Here is a 26875-nt window from a genome sequence, read left to right as displayed (position 1 = left end):
TCTAAATTAATTTTGTAATAGCGGGTCGAATGCCCATAAAATACTGGAATTGAGGTTTGAATGATAGTTATAGTTCTCAAGTTCCAGTAGACTTTTAAAAGAATTTTGGTTTGAAGGGTAGAAAGAATCTGTTCGATTAAATTCGTTGGCGTGGTTGTCGTCAGTCTTTTTGATATGTTGTTCACTAAATTCAGTTTTGAATTTGAAAGGCGAAACGGGGGATTTTCTTGGAATATCTTTGTAGGCGTCGTTGCCTTCGCAAACATCTAAATGATAGTTTGCATTCTGTTTGTTGGTGGCAGCGATGAAGGTCTGTGAGCCAAAAATGGAGAAGCCAATAATTTTTTTTATATAATATAAAAAGGGAAATAGAAATTGCTTCATTTGAAAAAAATCAATTAAAATCTCATAAAAAATAAATATTATGGTAGAAATGGATAATTTAAAAATAATGGGCTGCATCCCATGATAAACAGACCCCGGCTTAAACATTCATTTTTATTACAATTTATAAAAGGTATTATTGATATGATAACTTTAATTTCAAGTGTAATATCCAGGCTTGTGACTAATAGAAGGGGGCAGCCCCCCCCCTCCACCCCAGAAATTTTTCCCCGATCTCGAAACATGGAATTTCGATAAATTTTTTGACCACCAAATTAAAAAAAATAATTAATTATTGACTTTTAATTCGCCATTCATTTAAATCTAAATGAAAAACCAAAATTCATAGAAAATTTAGTTATTAAAATATCTAAGCCAGATTAATTGGATAAACATGAAAATACTTATGATAATATTAGTTATAAAATATCCATTCACTCATTAACAATTAAATGAAAAAACAACAAAGAATAATCGTCATTTTTCATTCCTCGACAAAGACATTAGTGTTGGCGAATTTGCCAGTTCCCGTGATGATTCATCTCAATCAATTGTAAAACATGGTAAGTCCATCAATGTTAGCGAGATTTAATCAAGAATAAATATTGCAGACTATTTTCTGCTAATCATGAGATATTACCTAAAGGTAATTAATCAATACATGTCAAGTGTCAAATATTAATATATTTTTAGAAAAAGATTGAAAGAAGACGAATATCTTACATGAGGAAAAATACTTTTTCAAAATACCTATTTTCCTAGTTCAAGATATTAAAAATGGCTAACTACTTTCTGCCTATCAGGCGATCATATTTAAATGTTAATTATAGATTAATAAAAAAAATTCAAAATTCTTAGGAGGCCTCCTTACCCCAGTAACGCTACTGATCAATACATATCAAATATTAAAATAATATAATAAAAATTTAAAGAGGATGAAAATTTTTATAGGTGCGAGTATTTTATTATGAAAATGACGAATATTTTTTTAGAATATCAATTTTTCTATTAAAGTGTAACTGAAACACCAGCAGGCACCGAAGGATACTCAGGCAGCCATCTTAAATTAAATTATAATTACTTATTTCCACCAATTGAGTAAAAGGTAATTGTTTAATAATTTCATTTTTGACGTTGTAATTCCAATTGGAGTCAGTGAAAGATAAACGAAAACAAAATTTAGTTTTAATATCATATGAAAAATAAATAACCCGAAAATTTATTTATGTTAAAATTTAAAAATCACAATAGTCCTATTATATTAGTATTATTTTTTATATTTAATTTATAAATTTTCAATAAAAATGGCAAAATTTGTCCTCATAAATAAACAGTTGACCCCTCCAACTGGAAATTAATGGCTACAGGCCTGGTAATATCGTACACACATAAAACATAAACTAAGTCTCATCTAACACTTAATGGTAAACTTAAAAATATAAAAACAAATTTATATAATCATCAATTTATAAAAAAATATCTGCATTTATTATATGAAAAAGTAATACACTCAATTAAAATAAAAGGAGTTTTAAATAACCATCAATCACAATAGAATTTACTCAATACTTTTCCACTACAAATTATTTCAATTATAAATATATTATCAAATAATTTTGAAATATAATTTTTTTTGTTCATTATTAAGTATTTTTTTAGATAAATTATGACCAGGGACATGGAACGGAACTTTGAATTAAATTATGGAACGGAACGTGTATTCCGGAACCTACCTCATACCTTCCCCATAAAATTCTTAGTATCACGATGCAAATATATTAGTACCTTCCTCAAAATAAACATCTTATTTCTGTAATTAGTATAGTTGGGGTAATGGCTAAATGTCGCCTATTCAGGCTCTTGCCGAAGAAAATTCCGTTAACATTAAGGCGCTTTAATTTATATTAGTTTCTTCTAAATTTGAGCTGCTATCTTTTAAGAAAAAACTCCGAGACCAAAGTGACAGTTTCTTAAAAATATATATACAAATTTTTATTAATTTCTATAATCAAACATATAAAAAATTTTAATCCATCTAACAAGTTTATTATTTTATGAAAATAAATATTATTAGTCATATTAAACCATACCCTACAAGCAAATAATAACAAATAGCTAACATGTAGTAAATTAAATAATTAAAACGAAGGAGAATATTTAACTGTTATTAAATAAAATTTTAAATGAACTTTTGATAATAAAAAATTATCCAAATGTCGGCATTGTGAAACCGAGATTGCCGAGAAACATAAAGGAAATTTATTAAGACATCTTAAACGAAAACATACAAGGAAATATAATGATATAATAAAAAATAACCCGAAATTTCTATTGATTGTTGAAATGTTAACTACAATTTTTAAGATTTTTTAAAAAACTCTTTTAAATAACTGATGAATAAATAACCTTTTTTTTTAAACGAAAGAATAATTCATGACATTATTTTAGCCTATTTTTTAAAAATAATTAATAAATGAAATTATTAGTGATATTAGTCATAAAAATCCCTTAAACTTGATCAACACGTTTTGATAGAAGCATTAGTTTGAAATTACAAACTTTATATATGATGGAACATAAAGTAGCCCATAACTCCAAATACATAAATTCAAAAGTCAAAGAAGTTTTGCTATTTATGAAATAAATCAAATATTGTCAGTCGTTATCTCATATATTTGATTATTCATAAATGTGCAAAACATCTTTGACTTTTGAATTTATGTATTAGGATGTTTGGTTTGAACTCCATCATAGATTCTTTAATATATTGAATATTTATTCCTAAAATGCTTCTATCGAAACGTGTTGCTATAAGTTAAAGGGATATTAATTTATGACTAATATCACTAATAATTTCATTTCTTAATTTTCTTAAACTAGTTTCAATATGTATCTGTAAGTTAATTTGATAAACTGTGATACCTAGTTATTATTTAATTAAAACAATATTCTAAAATAATCTCATTAAATTTTTAAGTTAGTTAAACTTTTATCGATGAGATTAATAAATCATTTATTTTGGAAAGTGGCCTACCATTAGATTCACTAGTGTAACCAATCCCTCCCATAATGTTTTCTAAGTAAGTGGTATTGAAATATTATGCTTCTCGGTATAATAAGTTAACATTTCTACAATAAAAATTTCGATTTTTTTTTCTTTTTTATTATTTGTTTTCATTTAAGATATCTTGATAAATTTCCTTTATGTTTCCCGGCAATCTCGGTTTCACAATGCCGACATTTAGATAATTTATTACTTGTTTGCTAATTGTTATTACTTTGCTAGGGGTATAGTTTAATATGACTAATGATTATTTATTCTTATAAAAAATAATAAAAAGAACGCATCTGTAAGATGAATTACAATTTTTTATTTTTTTAATTATAGAAACAAATAAGAAATTTATATATGAAGGTTCCAGTTCCGTTCCATAAATTTACTCAAGGTTCCTGTCCATGTCCCTACTAAAAAGTATTTAATCGTGTTATCAATATTTAATATTTGTTCATAATGAATATTCTGATTCGGGGTATAATGATTTATAATTAAATTTTAATTGTTACAATTTGATCATTTAAATTAAATAGATATTATTTTTACCTTTTGTTTTTTTAAAATTTTTAAGGTTGAAAAAAGAAAAGTTAATATGCAAATTATTAGTATTAGTAAAATATTGAACCAATATAAATATTAAAAAAACGGAAATATTTATAAATCTTTTAATTTATAGGGGTTTATTATAAAAAATTAAGGCTTAACACAACATACAAAATCATTTGTAATATTGGCAATTAACCAAAAGTTAAGCTTTTATACATATTATCGTAAAATAAAATGTTTTTATTTGAAAACGAAAACTAGTAATTATTTAAAATACAAGCAAACTAGAATTGATTTAATTAATGCCAGAACCCTACACTGATTTTCTTTAAAATATCTAATAACAGGTATATTTTGTTAAAGTAACTAATACATGAGATGGCAAAAATGTGATAGGGGCTAATCGAGGCAAGGGCTTATTAATTTCTTTCTTTTGGGCGTTGAGAAGTATCTTTGTCGGACTCGAACGTGTGATCTCTAGTTCAGTGATCAACTGACTCAAGCCGATACTATCCTGTTTAATGGTGTCCCAATATTTTTCACGAAAATATCCGGATTGGAGTTTCGGTGTTTGGGAGATAGTATTAACCGAATGAAGATTATTGATGCCACCAAATTTTGGGGTAGACGAGTTACACAATTTATTCTCATCTTTATAAGGGGTGGAGCAATCATTGAATTTGCTATCAAAGGATTTCAACCCGATCGAGGTAATACAACGGTTGACATGATTGAAGGAAGATCCGTCTGGTGGGTCTAAAAAAATGGTACTGTGAATATTGTGATTTTTGTGAGAAGTATATGGAGTTGAGTTGTTGGGAACTTTTTCTAATTGGTCTAGATCTAGCCACTTGACAACCTTTTTGAGTTTTTTATCCTGTATTAGTAAAAAAAGATAGTTTTATTTTTTATAACAAATCTTTTTTTTTATTAGAAAAATAGATGAAAAATAAAAATGTTCAAATAAAATATATTTTTTAACTTTAACTTTTGAATGCTCCGATGGATCGTAGTTAAAAATGGTGGAATCACTGATATCAGTAGATGTGGCTAGCAAGTTCCTTCTTTCTTTATAACTATTATTGCACTTTAAACTAAAGTTACTGTTACTACAACTGTTAGAACAATATAAAGTATCCATTTCGCCTTTCAAGAACGAGCTAGATGTATCAAAATTGTATGCAATCTTACTAGTTTTTTTCAGGATGGATGGATATTTAATGTCGGATTTCTCGTTTATCAATGTTAGGTCGGCGCTAGTCCCATCATAACTCTGGTATGGAATAATGGTATTTTGATCGACTGTCTTGATTTCAAGGTTAAAAAACGGTTTCTTATTTTGGCAGATGGGATAAATTAAATTGTTAACCATCAGAGGGTATATGGAAGATGCAGAGGACGTAGAATGGGTGTTGGCAATCAGATTATTTTGAAGGGGGAAAGGATTAGATGCTTCTTTGTTGGAAGAACGAAACGATTTTGAGCCTATAATGGATTCAGGATGTTTGATAGAATTATCTTGAAATTTAATTGTGGCGTCAAAGATGCTGGATGACCTGGGGCATGCCGCTTGATAATTTTAAAATTATTATTTATTAAGGATGCAAAATTTTGCAATATCGGTATCAGCGGATATATTTTATTTGACCGATCCGACATCAGAATGACGGATAAATTTTATCTATTCATTTATGATCAATTAAATTTCCTAGCAGAATTTTTTTAAAATTAAGACAATTATTTTTAGTTGAAATAAACCCTTAAGTACTATTTATGTTTATTTATTCTAATATCAATTTTCGGGTTATTTATTCAGTTTAGGGATAAAAAAACTCCCTAGTTTTGGGAAATTTTCTGTTTTTTTTAAAAATTACCACTACAATTCTTAGACCTTATTTTGGTCCTATACAAAAATTTCCCACGATTTTATTAAGGCAAGTATTTAAATTAGAGATCTACAAATCACACCGGGTCTATTTTAAAAAATATTTTCGGTTCGGGCTTAAATTTTTAAATATGATATCATTATATTTTGTCAAATAAATTAATACATTTTAAAATTCTTGTAAGAAACAAGGCGCCAATATTTTTTATTTATAAAATATTTAAAAAAATATTAAATTTTTCTACATTTAAATAAATTAGGGCCCAGCCGATAAACAATTTTTATTTTGAATTATTCGGGCAGTATTTTAAAATGATAAGAAGAAAACATTTGGTAGATATCTTAAATTTTTGCAATTACTAGATTAATCTCCATTTTTTTATATTTTGTAGTTTTAATTTTTTTGAACATGAATTTGAAAATGTGAAAAGAATGATAAGCTTAGGATGGAAAATTCTATGAGGTTGGATAACAGGGATTTTGGGTATTTGTCGAGGGAAGGATCTACTTTTTGATATTTTATAATAAAAAGATATTGCATAAATAAGTAAAAAGGCACTTGTTTAACATGAAAATTTTAATAAAATATCCAGATATTTTTTTAAATTTTATCAAATGACACATTGTGTAATAAAATTACATTCCATAATGCATCTCATTCATGATATTTCAGTCACTAATTTTTTTTTTATATTTAAACATTTCATATAATATACTTGATAGCCTATAATAAAAGACATTTGTATAAATAAAAATAACTTTCAAATATGAATGAACAATTATAGTTATAATTAAACTTTATTTTTTTTACTGCTCAATATTTTTTAAATACAGCCCAAATTATTTATATTTTTTTTGATAAATTTATTGCACAACAATTTATAAACACTGCACCAAAAAACGTGGCCTATTTTAAATACGGTAAAACTTGTCTAATATAAGGTTTGGTGCTTGATATTCTAAACTGATAAGAAATAAAAGAAAGAAGGTATTGTTAATTTTTTTTCTATTTTATTTTACAAATTTCATAAATTAATTTGAATATAAAAGTTTTTAACTCAAAACTATCCTTAACCCCTTTTTTAAAATTAAATTAAATTCCCAACAGTGCCCAAATTTGATATTTTACTGTATTTTTAAAATTGAAACTATTTTTTATTGAGGGATGGGAATGGACATTTATACAATCCATCTCATTTTTAAATCACTATATGGCTCATTTTGGAGGAGGGAACAATATTAAATTTGAGATTCTCATAAAAATTACAATCATAGTATAAATTTGTTGGCATATGTAAGAATTGATAATTGTTATTCAAAAAGACAATTATAATTTATTGTAGGACTGGGGCTGTGTCCTGTTTTGTTTACCTTATTTTAAAATTTAATTTCGAAAACACGTTTTTTTACTATAAATATATTTTATTTTCCATAAAGAAATCTTAAATTTTAACAATAAATAAAACGATAAAATTTCTAATATTAAAATCATGTATTTATTAGTAAATTCCTTATATTTAAATAAGGCAAGTTTTTAACATAAATGTTAATTATTTTTTAAACCTTTAATTTTAATGATAAAATAAATTCTTACTAAATTTGAAATTTTCCTTAGGGGCAATTTAAATTCGTGATTTCCTTTCAAGTTAAAAATTTTTTACAATTAAAATGACTTCAATAATGATACTAGCTTTCCTGAATACTAGGTATGTGTCCACCACAGGGGCTAGACTGGAATTGTTCATGGTAGCATAATACGGGGAGAATAGTCTAGACATCCCGGTTATTGTGTATGCATAGTGGTTGACGACTCCTAGGACCTGGCAGCGAGCTGTCTGCCCAATTCTTAGTGCTGGTAAGAATGCCTCCTAAAGATTTGTAGGCATTATTCTAGTCTTCTTCTTGTATTGGTGTCTGCTTGGATAGTTTTATTAACTAAATCAATGAGGTAGGTGATGTGACTCGTAGGGTCCAGTACCGACTTTTCTGGGGCTATCTGTAGGCCCCACCCCTCTAAAGTACATCTTAGTACCTAGTTGACCACTTTACATCAAATTCGTTGTCTCCGTAGATTAGTATGTCGTCTAGGTAAACATTATAGTTTGCTTTTCTTACTGTTTTCGCGCATGCGTCTAAAACGATAGATTGCAAGCAGTATGGGCTAAATGATGCCCCCATGGGGAGCACTTCGAAAGCGTAATTGGTGTTGTTGAAACGAATTCCAAAGAATGGTCTTACTTGAGCAGACAGCGGTATAGAGAAGAAGGCTGACCGAATTAGAGAACTGCACAAGCTGTCCGTAGCCCGACCCGAGCCTCGGGTCGGGTTCGGACATCAAAAAAATAAATAAATAATAATATTAATTATAAAATCATATTATTTAATATTTATCATATTTTTGGATTAAAATGTCAATCATATTAACATGTCATGTCATTATTAATTATTATTTTATAAACCTAACAACCGGATACCAAACTATTTTATCACTAAATTGTGTGTTTCCCGTGAATTACAAGATACGACATATTTTATGTACTAAAGATAAGTTTTATTCATTATTTATCTAGCCTATACATTGTCTTTTTTAACATTAGTTTTAAAAAATTTCTATATAAAATTTAAGATTGAGATTTGATTCAGGGGAACTTATTTCTATAATTTAAATTTCACTACCATAAATGTTAATTATCCTAGAAATTAAAAAATATTATATAAAATTGGTAATGATATTCTAAGTTACATTTATATATAAAATATAATCTTTACTTATTTCGTTTTGGTATTATTATTTTTTTATCTATCTACCTTAATATGAGTTGTAAATTTTCCAGCTAATTTTGGTTGTCAATATTTTAAAATATGGCAGAAAAAAATTAGGAAATTAATACAAGATTCTCTAAGAAAATAAGATGTATACTGTGATATGTAAAATTTAAAACATGAATATTAAAAAGAATCTGTATCTGTATCTTTTGTCAAGAAAATAAAAAAGATACAAGATTCTTTTCAGAATTAAGGATCTTAGATACAGATATTAGTATCTTATTAAAAATGTCAAAATATACTGAGTACAAGATATAAAGGGATCTTGTATCATGTATCTTAGATACAAGTATTCGCAGTACTGCCCAACTCTGTTTATTTCAATAAAGTCATTTTAAATATTTTTTTTAGATTTTAGACACAGCCATATTAAAATTATCTCAATGGATGCAAAATTAAAAAGAATTGGTGAAAAGATTAAGACAAAAGAGTAAGAAGTAAGGGAGAATCTTAATGGAAAATCCGATGTATGGAAGAAATTTTCATTTATATATGATGAAAATAAAGAAAAGCTTAATTATGTCATTTGTATTATATGCAAATTTATTTATGTATATAATTCAATAACAACAGGTTAGATATTTATCCATAAAATATGATCTTATTAAATTATTTTAGGCACAAATCAACTTAAAAGACATAAATGTGTATATACAAATACAAGTACAACAGCAGAGAGTAAAAAGACACAATTAACAATTAATAGTCTTTTTGGTACTGATCCTAAAAAACTCAAAAGTTGTACAAAATTGAAAAAAGAGTGCACAAAGGTGCTTACTATGTTTTGTGGACGTGATTTGAGATCATTTGATACAATTCATGGGGAAGGGTTTGTTGATTGTTGCCAATATTTTGCCAAAATAGGTTCAATTTTGGAAATATTGATGTTAAAAGCATCATTCCAAATCCTACGACAATTTCTAGAAATTTAGTAGATACTGCTGATGGTATCCGCAATAAATTATTTCCTATATTAAACTCATATATGAAAAAGGGTCGATGTGCTGGTAACAAATTTATGAAAATATGGTTAAATTATTAATAATTTTTTATAGCCACCACAGACCTTTGGACTGATGATTATAAAAAAAATATCATATGTAACTCTAACAATTTATTTTATAAATGATTCCTGGAAACTAAATAAAATTGTGTTGTTTACATGCAAATTTGAAGAGGAAAAAAAGACAGGGGAAAATATCAAAAAGGAAACTATTAGAAATTTCACCTTGTTAGGTATTGATTTCATTAAAAATATTTATAAAAATCCATGTATCAGGATACAGCAGGACCTATTTATCGAAAATTCCAATTATTACCGACCAAGGAGCTAATATGTTTAAAGCTTTTGAAAATCATAAGCGTTTAAATTGTGCTTCTCATCTATTAAGACGGAATTCCCCAGATGATATTAATATTAGTAAAGAATATTGTTTAAAAATGATTATGTGCTATTTCAAAATGTCTTATATATAGATACAGGTTTCAATTGCCACATTATTTTACACTATGGATGAATAGAGAACTTCAAAGTAATTTTTTCGCAACCCGTGCCCGAATTTAAAAATTTTTTTGTCCGAGCCCGACCCGAGCACACATTTTTTAGTCCAACCCGACCCGAATAAAATTTTGCAATTTAAGTTTTAATATTATAATAACCAAAAAAAAATTTATGTGTATTTATTCAGTTTAGCCACCTTAAATAAAAGTTTATTTGACGGCCATTATCTATTCAAGATATATATTAAGTTGCATTTTATTAAATTTGTAAAAAATATTATAAAACGATTAATATACAAGCGAATTTAAAAATTATAACGATTATATAATACAATAAGCATCATTTATGCGAATATAGATATGATATAAAAGTTAATAAATATATAAAAAATATAATGAACATATTATATTATATTGACCTCATCAATATCATTATCAAAATTATCACAAAGTGAATAATTATGATATATAAATAAAGAGGCGTCCAGTTTATCTGGCTTTAAACGAGTCCTTCTCTCCTCAAAGGCCCTACCAGCAGCTGAAAACGCCCTTTCACTGCTAGCCGACGAAGCAGGGATAGCCAGGAATTTAAGAGCTAAAATACTTAAATTTGGAAACTCATAATGGTTTGTTTTCCACCATTTTAAAATATTATCGTTATCAATACATAATTTCGGATCTAGGTATTTTTTTAGCTCGTCAACTTCGGCGCTAGCATCAGAATACGCATTGTCAGCCTCCCATAGAGAGAAGTCCAAAAACGTATCTACCACCTCTGTAGTTTCTTAAGAAAAAAATATTCATTAATAATATTAAGATATATATTTACTTTATTATTTTTTGATAAATAATTTTATTATTAATTTAATAAACCTTTATTTACTACTCTATCGGTTGAGCACGAGTTAGATGGTGAGTTGTTTAAAGAATTTTGCTCAATCACATCTCTGTTGATTTTCTCTGCATTAATCAACGTGTTGATATGTTGACACAAATCTTTATAATGTTCCCGGGATAACATTTTCATATCCCGAAATTTTGGGCACAAAAACGTCGAAATTTGGTGGAATAAATCTATTTTAAATTTATCCACCAATATTTCCCGGCATCTTAATGAAAGCTGGTTTAGCTGATAGTTTAAGCTAGGATTCGCTAAAAAACTCAATATTTTATGATAACATAAAATAACTTTGTGAATAGTAGGTTTTAAATCACTCTCAAGTTCATCACTCGCAATTTTAAAAGGCGTCAGAAACTTGATCAGATCCCTCATCATTTCAAAATCAATATTTTCAAGTCTAATCGACTCTCCTCTGGAATTGAGGATTTCCAATATGTCATTAAATTGATTAAAGATCGATTCAATCATATTCAACCTACTATTCCACCTAGTTTCAACACACATGTGGAGAGTTTTATCGAGGCGATTAACTAATCTAAAATGTAATGATATATTTTAATAAAAAGTTAATTTAACATACCCACTCTGTTTCATATACGTTACTAAACTTTTACAGTCATTAAAACATTGATTTATCTCCGAACAAGATTCAATATTTTTGTTATCAAAAGTATTTCTCAATACTGTATTTAATAGATGAGAAGCACAATTTAAACGCTTATGATTTTCAAAAGCTTTAATCATATTAGCTCCTTGGTCGGTAATAATTGGAATTTTCGATAAATAGGTCCTGCTGTATCCTGATACATGGATTTTTATAAATATTTTTAATGAAATCAATACCTAACAAGGTGAAATTTCTAATAATTTCCTTTTTGATATTTTCCCCTGTCTTTTTTTCCTCTTTAAATTTGCATGTAAACAATACAATTTTATTTAGTTTCCAGGAATCATTTATAAAATAAATTGTTAGAGTTACATATGATATTTTTTTATAATCATCAGTCCAAAGGTCTGTGGTGGCCAGAGAACTGCACGGGCTGTCCGTAGCCCGGGTTCGGACATCAAAAAAAAAATTTCTCGGGTTCGGGTGGGCTTGTAAAAGCTGTCCGACCCGAAAACCCGACCCGAAAATAAATAATAATATTAATATCTTAAATAGTCAGTATAATTTATAATATTAATTATAAAATCATATTATTTATAAATTTTAAAAAATTATATAAAAATATTGATTCAAATATATTAGAGATTATGTAAAAGTTAAACCCTCATCTATTAACATGTCATGTCATTATTAATTATTATTTTATAAACCTAACAACCGGATACCAAACTATTTTATCACTAAATTGTGTGTTTCCCGTGAATTACAAGATAAGACATATTTTGTGTACTAAAGATAAGTTTTATTCATTATTTATTATTTATCTAGCCTATACATTGTCTTTTATAACATTTGTTTTAAAAAATTTCCATATAAAATTTAAGATTGGGATTTGATTCAGGGGAACTTATTTCTATAATTTAAATTTCACTGCCATAAATGTTATTCATCCCATCCTAGAAATTAAAAAATATTATATAAAATTGGTAAGTTACATTTATATATAAAATATAATCTTTACTTTTTTCGTTTTGGTATTATTATTTTTTTATCTATCTACCTTAATATTAGTTATAAATTTTCCAGATAATTTTGGTTGTCAATATTTTAAAATATGGCAGAAAAAAATTAGGAAATTAATACAAGATTCTCAAAGAAAATAAGATGTATACTGTGATATGTAAAATTTAAAACATGAATATTAAAAAGAATCTGTATCTGTATCTTTTGTCAAGAAAATGAAAAAGATACAAGATTCTTTTCAGAATTAAGGATCTTAGATACAGATATTAGTATCTTATTAAAAATGTCAAAATATACTGAGTACAAGATATAAAGGGATCTTGTATCATGTATCTTAGATACAAGTATTAGCAGTACTGCCCAACTCTGTTTATTTTAATCTAATTTATTAAAGTCATTTTAAATATTTTTTTTAACACAGCCATATTAAAAAAATTATCTTAATGGATGCAAAATTAAAAAGAATTGGTGAAAAGATTAAGACAAAGGAGTATGAAGTAAGGAAGAATCTTAATGGAAAATCCGATGTATGGAAGAAATTTTCATTTATATATGATGAAAATAAAGAAAAGCTTAATTATGTCATTTCTATTATACGCAAATTTATTTATGTATATAATTCAATAACAACAGGTATATGAACTTATTAAATTATTTTAAGAACAAATCAATTTAAAAGACATAAATGTGTATATACAAATACAAGTACAACAGCAGAGAGTAAAAAGACACAATTAACAATTGATAGTCTTTTTGGTACTGATCCGAAAAAACTCAAAAGTTGTACAAAATTGAAAAAAGAGTGCACAAAGGTGCTTACTATGTTTTGTGGACGTGATTTGAGATGATTTGAGATGATTTGATACAATTCATGGGGAAGGGTTTGTTGATTGTTGCCAATATTTTGCCAAAATTGGTTCAATATATGGAAATATTGATGTTAAAAGCATCATTCCAAATCCTACAACAATTTCTAGAAATTCAGTAGATACTGCTGATGGTATCCGCAATAAATTATTTTCTATATTAAACTCATATATGAAAAAGGGTCGATGTGCTGGTAACAAATTTATGAAAATATGGTTAAATTATTAATAAAATTATTTATTAAAAAATAATAAAATAAATATATATCTTAACATTATTAATGAATATTTTTTTCTTAAGAAACTACAGAGGTGGTAGATACGTTTTTGGACTTCTCTCTATGGGAGGCTGACAATGCGTATTCTGATGCTAGCGCCGAAGTTGACGAGCTAAAAAAATACCTAGATCCGAAATTATGTATTGATGACGATAATATTTTAAAATGGTGGAAAACAAACCATTATGAGTTTCCAAATTTAAGTATTTTAGCTCTTAAATTCCTGGCTATCCCTGCTTCGTCGGCTAGCAGTGAAAGGGCGTTTTCCAGGTAGGGCCTTTGAGGATAGAAGGACTCGTTTAAAGCCAGATTAACTGGACGCCTTTATTTATATATCATAATTATTCACTTTGTGATAATTTTGATAATGATATTGATAATGATATTGATGAGGTCAATATAATATAATATGTTCATTATATTTTTTATATATTTATTAACGTTTATATCATATCTATATTCGCATAAATGATGCTTATTGTATTATATAATCGTTATAATTTTTAAATTCGCTTGTATATTAATCATTTTATAATATTTTTTACAAATTTAATAAAATGCAACTTAATATATATCTTGAATAGATAATGGCCGTCAAATAAACTTTTATTTAAGGTGGCTGAACTGAATAAATACACATAAATTTTTTTTTGGTTATTATAATATTAAAACTTAAATTGCAAAATTTTATTCGGGTCGGGCTCGGGTCGGACTAAAAAATGTGTGCTCGGGCTCGGACAAAAAATTTTTTTTAATTCGGGCTCGGGTTGCGAAAAAATTACTTTGCAGTTCTCTAGTGGTGGCTATAAAAAATTATTAATAATTTAACCATATTTTCATAAATTTGTTACCAGCACATCGACCCTTTTTCATATATGAGTTTAATATAGGAAATAATTTATTGCGAATACCATCAGCAGTATCTACTAAATTTCTAGAAATTGTCGTAGGATTTGGAATGATGCTTTTAACATCAATATTTCCAAAATTGAACCTATTTTGGCAAAATATTGGCAACAATCAACAAACCCTTCCCCATGAATTGTATCAAATGATCTCAAATCACGTCCACAAAAGATAGTAAGCACTTTTGTGCACTCTTTTTTCAATTTTTTACAACTTTTGAGTTTTTTAGGATCAGTACCAAAAAGACTATCAATTGTTAATTATGTCTTTTTACTTTCTGCTGTTGTAATTGTATTTACACATTTATGTCTTTTAAGTTGATTTGTGCCTAAAATAATTTAATAAGATCATATTTTATGGATAAATATCTAACCTGTTGTTATTGAATTATATACATAAATAATTTGCATATAATACAAATGACATAATTAAGCTTTTCTTTATTTTCATCATATATAAATGAAAATTTCTTCCATACATCGGATTTTCCATTAAGATTCTCCCTTACTTCATACTCTTTTGTCTTAAACTTTTCACCAATTCTTTTTAATTTTGCATCCATTGAGATAATTTTAATATGGCTGTGTCTAAAATCTAAAAAAAATATTTAAAATGACTTTATTGAAATAAACAGAGTTGGGCAGTACTGCAAATACTTGTATCTAAGATACATGATACAAGATCCCTTTATATCTTGTACTCAGTATATTTTGACATTTTTAATAAGATACTAATATCTGTATCTAAGATCCTTAATTCTGAAAAGAATCGTGTATCTTTTTTATTTTCTTGACAAAAGATACAGATACAGATTCTTTTTAATATTCATGTTTTAAATTTTACATATCACAGTATACATCTTATTTTCTTAGAGAATCTTGTATTAATTTCCTAATTTTTTTCTGCCATATTTTAAAATATTGACAACCAAAATTAGCTGGAAAATTTACAACTCATATTAAGGTAGATAGATAAAAAAATAATAATACCAAAACGAAATAAGTAAAGATTATATTTTATATATAAATGTAACTTAGAATATCATTACCAATTTTATATAATATTTTTTAATTTCTAGGATAATTAACATTTATGGTAGTGAAATTTAAATTATAGAAATAAGTTCCCCTGAATCAAATCTCAATCTTAAATTTTATATAGAAATTTTTTAAAACAAATGTTAAAAAAGACAATGTATAGGCTAGATAAATAATGAATAAAACTTATCTTTAGTACATAAAATATGTCTTATCTTGTAATTCACGGGAAACACACAATTTAGTGATAAAATAGTTTGGTATCCGGTTGTTAGGTTTATAAAATAATAATTAATAATGACATGACATGTTAATATGATTGACATTTTAATCTTAAAATGTGATAAATATTAAATAATATGGTTTTATAATTAATATTATAAATTATACTGACTTTAAGATATTAATATTATTATTTATTTTCGGGTCGGGCTACGGACAGCCCGTGCAGTTATGGATGGCATTCAATTTAATCATTTATGGATAATGCGCCTATTTATCGTGCACGTAAAATTACTCAAAATTATCGAAATATAGCATATCTCCCACCTTATTAGCCGCAACTTAACCCCATTGAATTTTTTTTTGGCGTTTTGAAAAATAAATATCGATCTATATATCCCAAACCAAATAACAACATCCATATAATCGAGGCAATTACTAGTCTTTTGCTTAATTTCCTTAATTATGATTTCACAGCCTTCTATTCAAATGCCATATAGAGAGGGAATCGATCTATTCCTTTGGTCGACAAAATTTTAATAGATAATAACTCTAGATTATTATATAATAGATATATATTTTTATATTAAAAAATAGGTTAAAAATATTATCATAATTAATAGTACAGGCATTAGAATATACCGTCCCAAAAAGAAATTATATATTTTTTAACTCATTCAAAAAGTCTTCCAATTTATGGACAAAAACTTGCTTTTTAAAAATGGAATAAATTAATTTTATTATTAAACTTTAATGTTTTTTTATAAAAAATAAAAAACACTTATGTTTAGAAAGGTGATTTTGACGTTAAATTTTAAAAAAAAAGATGATCCAACGTGAATGATTTGTAATCACGAAGATTGGACGACGATTAATGTAACCAATTTAAAAATTAATAATTTTGAGCAGCTAGTTCAAGCTGTTAGGTGTAAGTTATATTTATATATTGCCTAATGAAGGGAAATCCCAATATGCCAACAAAGGAAAAGTGGAAAAATGGCAACGACTAAAAATGCCTTAGTCCTACAATAATAATTATAGTTATAACATTTTTCCATTCTTAAAATAAATTATAATAATCGTTTTTAAAATATCCATTCTAAAAATAAATTATAAACGAGATAATTTTACCAAATTTTTTCTAAATATGACAATAATTATTTGGTAGGGGAAGAATGTAGTAACGCTTAAATTCATAATTGTATTTTTATGAAAATGCCCAAATTTATTATTGTACCCTCCCCCTAAATGAGCTGTAGATTATGTTGAAGATTAGAGGGATCATAGCTAATGAAGGGACTATAAATACCCATTTCCATCTCTCAAAAAAGTTTCTACTTTGAAAATACAGTAAAGCATGTCTAATTTGGGCCCCGTTGAGACCCCCAATTTATCAAAACTCTTTATTTTATAATAGTAGTTCATAGTAATCTGATTGGTTGGCCAAATTAGAGAGTTGCCCGAATCATCATTACCCCCAATTAAATAAGTTTTACTGTATTTTAACTCAAATGTCGTTTTTTTTATATAATTTTAATAATATTTCCCAATATAGTTTTGTATAAATTTTTTTTTTTTTTCACTTTAGCTTTCACCTTTTCTGGTGGTAAGCTCCTTCAACATCTCTCTCCACTTTATGTTATTCATACAATCTCTTTTATCTATTTTATACTTCTTTATATTGGCTCTAACTTTATGGCCCCATTGAAGTTTTGGCCTTCCTCTTTTACGTTTGCCCATCACTTCCAAACTTTCAACTTTATTTCCTATGTAGTTCATAGGCCTTCTCATTGTGTGCCCATACCACCTAAGTCTGTTTACCATTAACTTAGTCTTAATGGGCACTACCTTTAAACTATTTAGTATTCTTGTACTGCGCACCTTATCCTTTCTTGTTACCCCAGCAATCATCCTCAGCATTCTCATCTCCATAGTTTGTAGACTTCTCTCGTCTGATTCTTTGGTTGGCCATGTTTCCGAACTATATAGAATAGTTGGTTGTACTATGGAACTGTAGATTTTTCCCTTTAATTTGTGTGGGATTCTTTTGTCAAATAGCACTCCAGATAAAGATCTCCACTTTAACCACCCTTGATTAATCTTATTCTTTATCTCTTTTTCTATTGTGCCGTTTGTTTGTATAGTGGAGCCCAAATATTTGCAACTTTCAATTGCGGATATCTGCCAATCATTTATATCAATACTCTCCGTTTCATCTCCTCCTATCACCATATACTCCGTCTTTTCTCTATTTACTTTTAATCCGTGCGTTTCTAGGATATTTATCCAATTCACTAACCTTTCTTTCATTTCATCCTTGGATTCGGCAAGTATCACAATATCATCTGCAAATATCATATTCCACGGGACTGTTTGAGGTATAGACTGTGCTAATACATCTATTACTGTAATGAAGAGAAGTGGGCTGAGAGCCGACCCTTGATGAATTCCTTCGGCTATTTTGAAGCCTGCTGAAGTACCTGTTGTGCTAGACCATTGTTGTATGTTCCATATACATATCCTGTATTATTCTTATATATTTTTCGGGAACTTTTTTGTGGCGTAGCGCCCACCAGATAAGTTTTCTTGGGATTCTATCGAAGGCCTTTTCTAGATCGAGAAAGACCATGTGTAGCTTTTTGTTCTTTTCCCTGTATTTTTCACTCATTTGCCTAATTGCATGGATAGCATCGGTTGTTGATCTTCCAGGCATAAAGCCAAACTGTGTCTCTCCTATTTCGATTATATCTCTTAATCTTTTTTCTATTATTTTTTCGTATAGTTTTAGCCAGTGTGACATTAGTTTTATGCCCCTGTAATTTTGACAATTGTGTGGATCCCCTTTATTTTTGAAGATAGGAACTACTGCCTCCATTTTTGGGGAACCTCTTCATTTCCAAATAATTTATTGTACAGATTTGTGAGGAGATGTATTCCATCATCTCCTAGTGCTTTAAGGCTTTCTATTGGAATATCGTCTGGACCCCTAGCTTTGTTGTTTTTCATATGCTTGAGGTATGTGATTATTTCTTGTTCTGTTATAGGTTGTACAAGGTTTTGACAAGGGGAGTGTTCGTCGAGATGCAATATGTGGGAATTAAAGTTGAGAAGCTATTGAAAATATTCTTTCCATCTATTCATTATTTTTTTTCCCTTTATTATCAATTTCCCATCTTTATTTTTGATTACTTTCGGAGCTCCGTTTATATCCCTAGAGTTCTTTTCTCGCTGTTTGGCTAATCTGTATATTTTATTTTGCCCTTCTTTGGTATGTAGATCTTCGTACATGTCATCGTATGCCATAGATTTGGCCCTAGCCACCGCCTTTGTAGCTAATCTCTTGGATTTTTTGTATCTTGACTTGTCATCTGCATTTTTGGATTTGTACCATATTTTATAAAGGGCTTTTTTCTCCTGTATAGTGGTTTGTACCTCTTGATTCCACCACCATAATTCTTTGTGTGATTTGTTGCCTCCTCTTGTCAAGCCTAGCGTCGATTTTGCAGTGTCTATTAATCTGGATGAAAGGTCTGTCCAGATTTTTTCACTGACTTGTGAGCAATTTATTGTTTCAATGTTTGCATTGATTGCAAAGGCATCTGTCATTGTTTTTAATTTGCCCCATTTGATGCATGGTTCCAGTTTTATTTTATTTTGAGTGGATTTATTTGAGATTTGTAAATCCATGATTAGTAGTTTGTGTTGCGCGGCGATATCTTCTCCTGGGATGACTTTGCAGTCTATTACATCTTTTAATCTTCTGCGAGAGATTAACATGTAATCTATCTGTGTTTTCCTAGTACCACTTTCATATGTTATTAAATGACTGTCTTTTTTCCTATAGTAGGTGTTGGTTAAGGCAAGGTCGAAGGCTTGCGCAAATTTCTGTACGTGCTCTCCTTCATCATTTCTTTCTCCATATCCAAAACCACCATGATGACTTTTGTAGCTATCTCTTGCTTTCCCCACATGCGCATTTAAGTCACCACCAATTATGACTAGGTCATCCTTAGGGATTTCCATTACAGCTTCATCAAGGATAGCTCTAAAGTCATCTTTCTCTTCTTCCTTGCAACCCGTTTGAGGAGCATATACTGATAGAATGTGTAGTATTGATTGACCAATGCAGAGTTTTATCTTCATTAGTCTATCAGAGATCCTGTTGACTTCTACTACTGAAGAGGTTAGGTCTTGGCTGAGGTATAAATAAATTAGTAATATTAAATATATAAGTGATTATCTATGCTTAATATATCAATGCTAAATTAGATGAAAAAAGTTACATGCATGATTAAGTGGGGTCTATGCAACCCCAAGTTCCAAAAACTCAATATAACTCATGAACTATCAAACAAAATAAAAATTAATAGGGATGTACCGATAATTTATATCGAAACGGGCCGATATTTCACACATTTTAAAATATCAGTTATCAACAAATATTATAAAATTTTTCGATCAGATCCGATAAAAAATGGCGTTTTTAACAAAAAGTAAAATATTATAAAATTTTGAAAAAAGGTTATATCTAAAAAACAATTTATTTTTAAAAATAAAATCGAAATCCATTTTTATGTTTAATTTTTTTGATAGTAATAATTAATTAATAAACATACTGCCATATTGTTATTTTTTTTCGCATTCTGTTTATAAAAATGTGCAATAATCTTTTCAGAATCTGCTTTTAGTGAAGCTAGTGATATTTACAGTTCCCATTACCGCAGACTGACCTCTGATAAATTGAAAATTTTGGTATTTCTAAAAAGAAATCTTCGATATATTAATTTTAAATATTAATTTAAATATTTATTTCAAATTTCATAATTATTACTTATTATGTAACTAGATTAATGTTATTACCTATATAAATAAGTGACTTTTCAATAATAATATTTTATATACTTTTAGAATTGCAATTGAATTTAAACTATAACTGATCATTATAATATATTTAAATGTGTCATGGTTTAGTTAAATTATAGATGTTATACTAATAAAAAGTATATTAAAAATTAAAACCATTGCTATCTTTACAGAATACAAAATTAGATAAGATACACTTCTAAAAATAAATATTGCACATATATACTTTAACTAAAAATAACATAGAAAGAATTTTAGGTAATAACGTTTTTTAAAATACATGTACAAAATTAAAGACATTTTAAATAAAAATGTTTTATAATAAGCTTTAATTAAAACGAAAATAAAGGGTTAGTGGGTAAGCTTTTGTGAGAAAGATATTATGCTGAGCATTTTTATTATTATTTACTATATTTTTAATTAACAAAACCTGTTTTAGCATATAATAATATGCTGCTTAAAAACTGGATTTAGCTAATTTATTTCATATTTTTTTGGGGTCTAGTTAAAAATAAAGGGAGAAGTTATTTGGATATAGTAGTAAAAGTGATATTTAAATTATATTACTTATAAAATAGAATAAGGGAATATATTTTAAATTATAAGTGCAATATATAATAAATTTTTATATTAGATCATTTGGTATTTGTTATCAAACTGCTATCAACTTGATATTAGCATAACTGAATAGTTCTAAAAAAACTGCTTACATGTCAAGAATTTATCCTTTTTGTTCCTTCTTTCGTTTCTTAGTTTGTTTATTTACCCTATTCCTCCCTCCCTCCCCAAAACATAATATCTGAGTAATTTTAAAAAAATGTTAATAAAAATGGTAGTCATATCTGAATTAGTGATCTACATCGGGCCTAATTTTTCAAGCCCGGCCCAAACCCGAAATTTTTTTAAAACAATTTACCGGCCTGGCCTGAATTTATTTAAATATAGAAATTAATTTTTATAATTACTCAAAATAAATGATATATGTTATATGACGTCTAGTTTCTATAAGTAAAATCTAATATTTTTATTTTATATTAAAAATTCAACATAAAATTGATAAATTTAGATATATTAAAAAAAAATTTCCAAAGCCTGACCCGACCAGACCCGAATTTTTTAAAAAAATATTAGGCCCGGCCCAGCCCGAACAAATTTCTTTTTAAAAAAATATCTCTTATCTGAATTACTTATTTTTTTTAATAAAAATCATTAATTTATTCATTTTATTTTTACTTTCCTTTTTCCCATTAGTAAAGTTTTTAGGCACGACATTCGATAATGAACTAGCATTGTTATTGAGGATAGAACAACGAGCGGTCCCACATAAGTTAAAAGGAGACTGGTTAAAATAAATGCTCTGTCTTCCATATGCAGTAGTTCGGGTCGGAAGCTTTAATTAATGACATAATTGAAATTTAGTGATTTTTTTTATAAATGACATTTGGATTAGAAGTGATAAAGTGATTAGTAGACAGCAAATCTGACCTGGAAAAAAAAGATCTGGGTGGGATTTATATCTTAAAATGTTCGATTCATGCCAAGCTTCAATCCAAGGCAAAAAATATTAATAGTTATGAAATAATATAATATTTTTTGGCCCAATTTTTGTAGACCATGAAAGACAGAGATGTAACAGGCTCTTAATGCCTTGCGAAATAACTAGATGGAGAACTACATATTTTCTAAAAATATTTCCATAAGTACTAGTGAAAGTACGGTCTGGCCAGCGATAAAAACGGATCGAACTAGACCATGGTCCTCAAGGCTGACCAAGACCGTGGTTCTAAATAAAAACATCGGTCCAGGAGAGGTGATATCTTAAAAATATTTTTGTTTTATCATTTTATTTAATTCTTGTTTTATTATTTTATTTAGTATAAAAATATTTTTTATGTTAATAATATATCAAATCAAATATAAATTATATAATAAATAATAACAAATATAATATTTAATTTAAAAGTAAAATGCTTTTTTGACAAATTTCGTTTTCCATAAAAACTAAAGTAAATCCTATAGAAAGGTAGTATATAAAATAAATATAGACAAATTTAGTAAAAAATTATATGGAAAAATTGCAAATGCAAACTCTATAAAATCGATAGGATCAGAGAGTTGACCTTCACTAATATGTACACATTAATTAAGAGATAATTTAATAAAATATATTGCATTTTAAATAATTGAAAAGAATAAAATATTGCATAAATGCATGAAAACTTCTTTTTAAATTTATTATAAGAGTGAGCATATCAATAATTCAGCCATTTAGAAAAATATTAGGAATAATTTAATATTGACTTCAATACTTACTACTGCTGAAATAGATAATCTGGCTTATAAATTTTTTTAATTTTGAGAAACTATGCTCCGTCGTGGTTTTAGTGAGACGTAAAGTTAAAAATGTATGTTAATGTATTTATTGGCTTCTCCAAATCAGATATAGTAATAAATTTTTTTATTTCCGACGAAATGATAGATCTAAATCATGGTTATATTTTGCTATCAAATTGTTGGCCTGTAAAATACTAGAAAACTTTAAAGATTGCACGGGTTTAAGAAATTAAAGGTAAATAAGTTTCATGCCGCAAATCGCTTTTCCAGTTTATTAGTTATTATATCAATAAATACAATCTAATCAGCAATCATAAAATAATCATTTTCATTAAACCTTTCCATCTCGACATAGTTTGTCAAAAAAAAAATTTTACTTGTGAAACTCTCCCTTTTTAAAAGTAAAAATCGAAATCCCTAATTTTAGCTATTTCTTCTGCGTCACTTTTAAACCTTAAAAAGTATTTTCCATTTCTACAGCATAATTTTAAAAAAATATTCAAAATGTTTTCTGCGATTCATAAATTTAGGTAATGAATTGCTACAGAAGTTGTTTTCTAACTGGTTAAAGATGTATTGAAATGTTTTAAAAATTGATAGTGAATAGATTATATTGAATCATGTCTGGGTGACAATTTGACAGGTATAAATTCTTTAAAATTTCATAATTCTTAGACTCCTGAAGGAAATTTTTTCCTATCTAGTTATACTGTTAAGTGTATATTTTTTGAAGTTATACTGTTGGGTGTATATTTTTTGAAAAATATCATAAAAATTAGATAAGTTTAATGTATCCTCATTTAGGACGATGTTCTCGAGGCACAATGTATAAATTACGTAATAATTAAAAAAAACGCCTTAACTGCAAAGGAGGGCTGTAAAACATGAATAAAGGACATTTAATAAGGCAATATGGCTTGATAGAAATTGTAATATAAAAAGAGACATTGAAATATCGATAATTTTGATGAACTATTAAGTTATCGATATTATTTAAAATAGATATTTGATTCGATTCAATTTCCCGGCACACTAGAGCGCCCTTTTCGTGGGTTTGTTTCTACTACAATTCTTCGAGACTTTTTATTACAATGTTTTCATGCACACGGCAAAAAAAAATGAAAATTATAAAAACGATATTAAAAAATTTTCAATTCGACTCAAATTCAAAATGAAGTCATATCTATTATGGCGGAACGGGGTTAATAATCTATCTCAACAAATTTTGACAAAAACTTTTTACTAATGATCTTTGAAGGTTCTAAGAAAATTTAAAAGTTCATGCACCAAGTCCCAATCTGAGTTAAATAATTTGAGATCCGGTTTCTCCATTCTATTTAATAGAATATTTATAGGATTTTTGTTATTGCCAGTCACATTTTCCAGCATTATTAAAATACTATGCCAACATGTAGGCACACTTAATTTTAAGGTTTTTTCTCATATGATTTTTGATATTCACTATCATCATCAAACCCCAAAAGATCTTCATAAAAAAATCATTATCATCCAATTCTAAAATATCCAATGTAAATGATATCGATTCAAAACATTTTCTATTTTCGATAACGTTTATATTTTTAAAATCCGTTGTGTTGAATCTTAAGGCAAATATAATTTCTCTCACTTTTTTAATGAGATTTTCTATTTTATTAACTTTTTCCATCGACTGTCACTAGATTAAGTAATCCATGCCCCAAACATAAATGATGGTCATATTCTCCTAGACGAACACTTTTCTTTACATTGGGTCCTGCATCCGTAACCATTTGATTTTCTTGGACCCTAAATCAAATTCATTTTCAACTTTTTCTATCTCGGAAAGAATAGTTTCAGCGATATGTTTTTGATTGCCATGATGTGTCGCCAATGTATAAAATACAAAATTATTTATAATAAAAATAATGTACTATGTATATTTTTTTGAGCATATTAAAATTATTATCTATTTCGTGAAATGTAAAGGTGATATAATTTCGCCGTCTATATTTGTCGGTCCACATATCAAAAGTTATAGCACAAAATTTAGGACCTATATTAATTTGTTGTCATATGTATGCTTTCATTGATAAATACACATCATCTCCACTCCGGCTAAGTGTTGTTCTATCTGGTAAATCTTTTGTATCTGAAATAATGCCATATTTCTAAATATTAAAAAGTTAATAATAAAAAAAATGTGGGATAAGATCAGTTTTATTTAAATATTCTATTATAAAATAATTAAATATTTTAACAGTTAAAATAAAAAATAATAATATCAATACCTTTTCTGTTTTACTATCCTAATCTTATCTAACACGTTGGTCACAGACCTGCCCAAAGTGAGCCAACGTGTATTATATGGGTTGTTACAAATCAAATTTATAGCAAATAATATTTATTAATTTAAAAAAATAAAATTGAATTTTAATAATTCAATTAATATTATTTTTCTTCTAGTTACAATTCATAAATAATATATAAAATAAATATTATTTTTAATAATAATAAATATGTATCACACCGCCACACCGCCAAATTTTTACATTGGCAGCAGCGTGTTGAGCACCGAAACTTTTTTGGCGGTGGCGTCGGCATGGTCAAAAATCACCGGCGACGGCGCATTTGACAGGCGGCGCATATGTCTACGTATACAAATATATATCAAAAATAATCTAAATATAAAATAGTTAAGTTTTAGCAAAAAATGTTGGGGAAAAAATAAAATCGAAAAATTTGTCTTTACAGGTGTGACTATTTGTTTTATTTCAAAACAATATCCTCCCTCCCTACCCCCAAACTAAAAATTTTTGACAAACCTGTGTGAAAATTTTCAAAAAATGGCAGTATCTTATCTTATCCACAGGGGTATCTGTTATGCCTCTGATTATAGGTCTAAAGATTTTGTTGTAAATTTATATATAGTGAATTTACAAAGATATTCTATTCTAGATGTAAAATTTTATTAACTTTATTTAAATCCTCAAGGTTTTCATTTTCAGATCTTTCATCCCTAAATCTTTGTTGAAAATTTAATGGCAGAACTGTTTGACCATCAGATAAATAGGCCTTGATGTTAGGATTTTTGACTTTGGTCAATACCTTAAGATTAGGTTTGTCTGTGGCATTTTTATTTTGAGTTTTGCCTTGATAATTTAATTTAAATATAAAAAATTTATTTACAACAAAAACTATTGATATTTTTTTAGATAAATATTGATAAAACTGCTTTTGAATTTTGGTTATTCCATTATTGAAATCATATAAATTGTAAGCTTCCAATTTCATATTTTTTATTATATCCTTATCTGCCTAGACCTATTCAATTCACCCAAACTTGGAGACTTGGCCAAGCAAAACTTTGATTTTAAAGTGTCATTCAACTAAGCAAATATTTTCTACCTAAGTCTATTGTTTATTATCAACATAATAAAATATATACTCAAATACATATTTACTTTTAAAAGATAACGATCCTCTAGTTTTATTAATAGGGTTTTTTAACTGCATAGTTTGCATATTGGTCTCCTTATGTGTAAATTCTTTCATATGTTTATTATTAACATTAGGAATATTTTCCTTGTCATCCAACGTTTTACTGTCTAATTTATAAAAAAAATAGACATATATTTATATGCTAATTAAAACTCTACTATATTA

At 27.4% G+C, this 26875-nt stretch overlaps 1 protein-coding gene across 1 annotated transcript; it reads right to left on the bottom strand.

The window, feature by feature from the left end:
• Positions 1-6: 6 nt before the first annotated feature.
• LOC135930577 (uncharacterized) lies at positions 7-26667 on the bottom strand. Its single transcript, XM_065467414.1, has 6 exons — positions 26658-26667; positions 26186-26361; positions 22133-22289; positions 4968-5554; positions 4359-4862; positions 7-312 (listed from the first exon to the last, which is right to left on the bottom strand). Exons 1-6 carry the CDS (start codon positions 26665-26667, stop codon positions 7-9), a joined length of 1740 nt encoding a protein of 579 aa, XP_065323486.1.
• Between the last annotated feature and the right edge of the window lie 208 nt (positions 26668-26875).

The sequence above is a fragment of the Gordionus sp. m RMFG-2023 genome, chromosome 1 (genome assembly GCF_954871325.1).
Source record: "Gordionus sp. m RMFG-2023 chromosome 1, tfGorSpeb1-WG-v2, whole genome shotgun sequence".
In the NCBI taxonomy this organism is placed as follows: domain Eukaryota; kingdom Metazoa; phylum Nematomorpha; class Gordioida; order Chordodea; family Parachordodidae; genus Gordionus; species Gordionus sp. m RMFG-2023.
Note: the sequence above shows the minus strand (reverse complement) of the source record. Positions and strands in the feature narration are given on the sequence as shown.